The sequence below is a fragment of the Montipora capricornis genome, chromosome 7 (genome assembly GCF_036669925.1).
Source record: "Montipora capricornis isolate CH-2021 chromosome 7, ASM3666992v2, whole genome shotgun sequence".
Taxonomy (NCBI): Eukaryota; Metazoa; Cnidaria; class Anthozoa; order Scleractinia; family Acroporidae; genus Montipora; species Montipora capricornis.
The window spans coordinates 24,775,319-24,777,818 of NC_090889.1; the positions used below are offsets into that span (position 1 = coordinate 24,775,319).

Sequence of the window (2,500 nt, forward strand, 5' to 3'; positions counted from 1 at the left end):
TGGCTGCTGAGGTGTGGTTCTTTGCTTTTGGGGTGTTGGCTGCTGGTTTGGTGTTGACTGCTTGTAAGGCTCTGGCTGCTGAGGTATGGTTGTCTGCTTTGGGGGTGTTTGCTGTTGCGATGATGTTGCCGGTTGCTGGGATGGTGCCCGCTGAAGGGATGGCTCACAGTGTTGAGCTGCCATTGCTGGCTTTTGGTACTTAGCAGATTGGAGTGATTGTGCTGAATGCTGGGATGATGTTGGAGGCTGCTGCAATGGTGTTGCTGGATGCTGAGGTGTGGATTGGACCCTGTACATTTTAAGGTCTTTGACGTTTATTTTCCTTCGAAGTAGTTCACCATTCTTCCCCCGCAGCCTGCAGGTTCCTTTTTTTGAGTCGAGCTCTTCAACAGTATATGGGCCAATCCACTGGTCTTCCATTTTGTGTCCCTTTTTTGTTTTCTGCAGCATATTGCGGCGGAGGACACTATCACCATTCTTAAAAATGCAAGCAAATTTTCCTTTCCTTCTTAAGTACTGTTGTTTTTGCTTTTCTTGAGCAGCTTCAATATTTTGCAGAACTTTTGGGAAAAGCACATCTCTTGTTTCTGACATCTTTTCTACATGCTCCTGCAGAACATCCTCTGCCGTCAAATCCTTTACCAATTCCTCAATTTCTCTCTCATCAACAACCTTTTCTACAAACTTTTCTACCTCAAGAGGCAAACGCGGGTGCCTACCATACATGAGGAAGAATGGGCTGCATTTGGTAGTGTTGGATTTGTTGGTGTTAATTGCAAACAAAGCACCATCCGTGTATTCGTCCCATTCGTCATCCTTTTCATCCATAGTCTTTCTAAGGGTACTGAACAGAAGTGTAAACGTTAGGACACAGGGAAGATTTAAATTAACGGCAAATCAAGGAGTCAAACAAACGTGTTGCACTGGACAAAAGAAAATTAAACTCAGCGAGTAATGTGGTGTATCTATTCCTTGGCCTATTCCAAACAGTTTGGGGTTATTCTTGATCAGGGTTCTATGATTATGAATCGATACAATCCATTTTAATGGTAGCAATCGCATGAATCGGGTAATTTTTGAGACAATATTGCTTGCATTCCATACTTATGAAAGAGGCCCCCTCTAACATAATATGGGGAAAAAAAAACAAGAAAAAAAGCAATTTGTGCTCTTCCACAATAATTACCTTTACAGTTTTTATCTTTAGACGTAATGTGAATCTAATACTCACTTCCTTATTGACTGGTTTGATCTCTCATCTAGGCCGTTAGTCTCAGGATGATATGGTGATGAGATCCTCTGCTGGACTCCAAATGTCGTCATAAGGTGCTCGCACACCTGAAGAAGAGATGCAGTGCATCGAGATTAACTTGTTACCTGCTGCACGGATATCGACGAGACTTCGTCTTGACAAACAACACCTCAACCTACCTGGTTCACGAATTCTCTACCCTGGTCTGATATGATGTGAGCTGGGGCTCCATGGCGACAATATGCCTTATAAAGGCCCTTAGCTACGCTTAACGCACTTTTGTCGGGCAGGGGAATGGCCTCGACATACTTGCTAAAGTAGTCTGTCATGGTCAGGAGATAGCGATTTCCATTGGCAGAAACCATGCCGGCATCAATTAAGTCAATACCGACAAGGTACCAAACTTTTGCCACCACCTTCACGGGGTGAAGCACGTCGTAGCTGTTGCTTTCACAAGTGTTGCGTTGACACCGGTCGCAATTTTTGATCTGTAAAAGAAGTTGACACCATACAAATTCTTTTATTACAATATGTAATTTGGACAGGAAATTATGTTCTGTGAAAGAGCTAGATGGAATTTTGTGCCAGTACTACAGTAGTACTCCTTAGGTTAAAGTTGGCAATACAAGCAGCTTAAGGTCATCCGCATCCGCACTTTGTTGATAGCAAAGCATAGCAAATAAAGGTATATTAACAGTAAAACTTCAATTGAAGGATACTTTGAAGTCATCTTTTTTAAAAGCAGGTGACTGTCCAAGGTTTCTTAATTGGTGCCGTGTCATTTACCCGCTAACTTTCCAATCTCGTACCCAGAGTCCTCGGGCTTTTTGGCCAGCGGGTGAGCGCCCGGGGAGACTCTGGGATAATCGATTGGAGCTATATTTTTGATTGGCCGCTTGCGTAACAATGGCAGTCCGACAGGAAGTCGGTAAGTAATTCGGAAGCCCCAGAATTTGGAGGGAGATTCAAAATCTAAAACAAGTTTCAGTGCTGATTGATTTTTTCTACCTCAGAAATATATAAATCACAAAAATAATTAAACGACGAGGTTTGCATTATGTCATATACCGCACGGGAATTTTCCCACGCTGCTAAAACTGCTAAAAAGTGATTACTGTTGCTGTTGGAAAAGTACCGTGGGAAAACATTACATCAGTCTCTTTGAGGAGAAATCCGTGGAATAAGGTCTTGTCGAAGCCATTCAGAATTACGGAAACATCAACTTGTAGAAGAAGAGGACATTTGTGT

General features: G+C 42.7%; 1 protein-coding gene across 1 annotated transcript in view; it reads right to left on the minus strand.

Annotated features, from left to right (window-relative positions):
• Positions 1-828, minus strand: part of LOC138055800 (uncharacterized) — a 3,028-nt gene extending 2,200 nt beyond the window's left edge. The window contains exon 1 of the mRNA XM_068901671.1: positions 1-828. This exon is cut by the window's left edge and continues 2,200 nt beyond it. Coding sequence (XP_068757772.1) covers positions 1-828 — 828 coding nt within the window.
• Between the last annotated feature and the right edge of the window lie 1,672 nt (positions 829-2,500).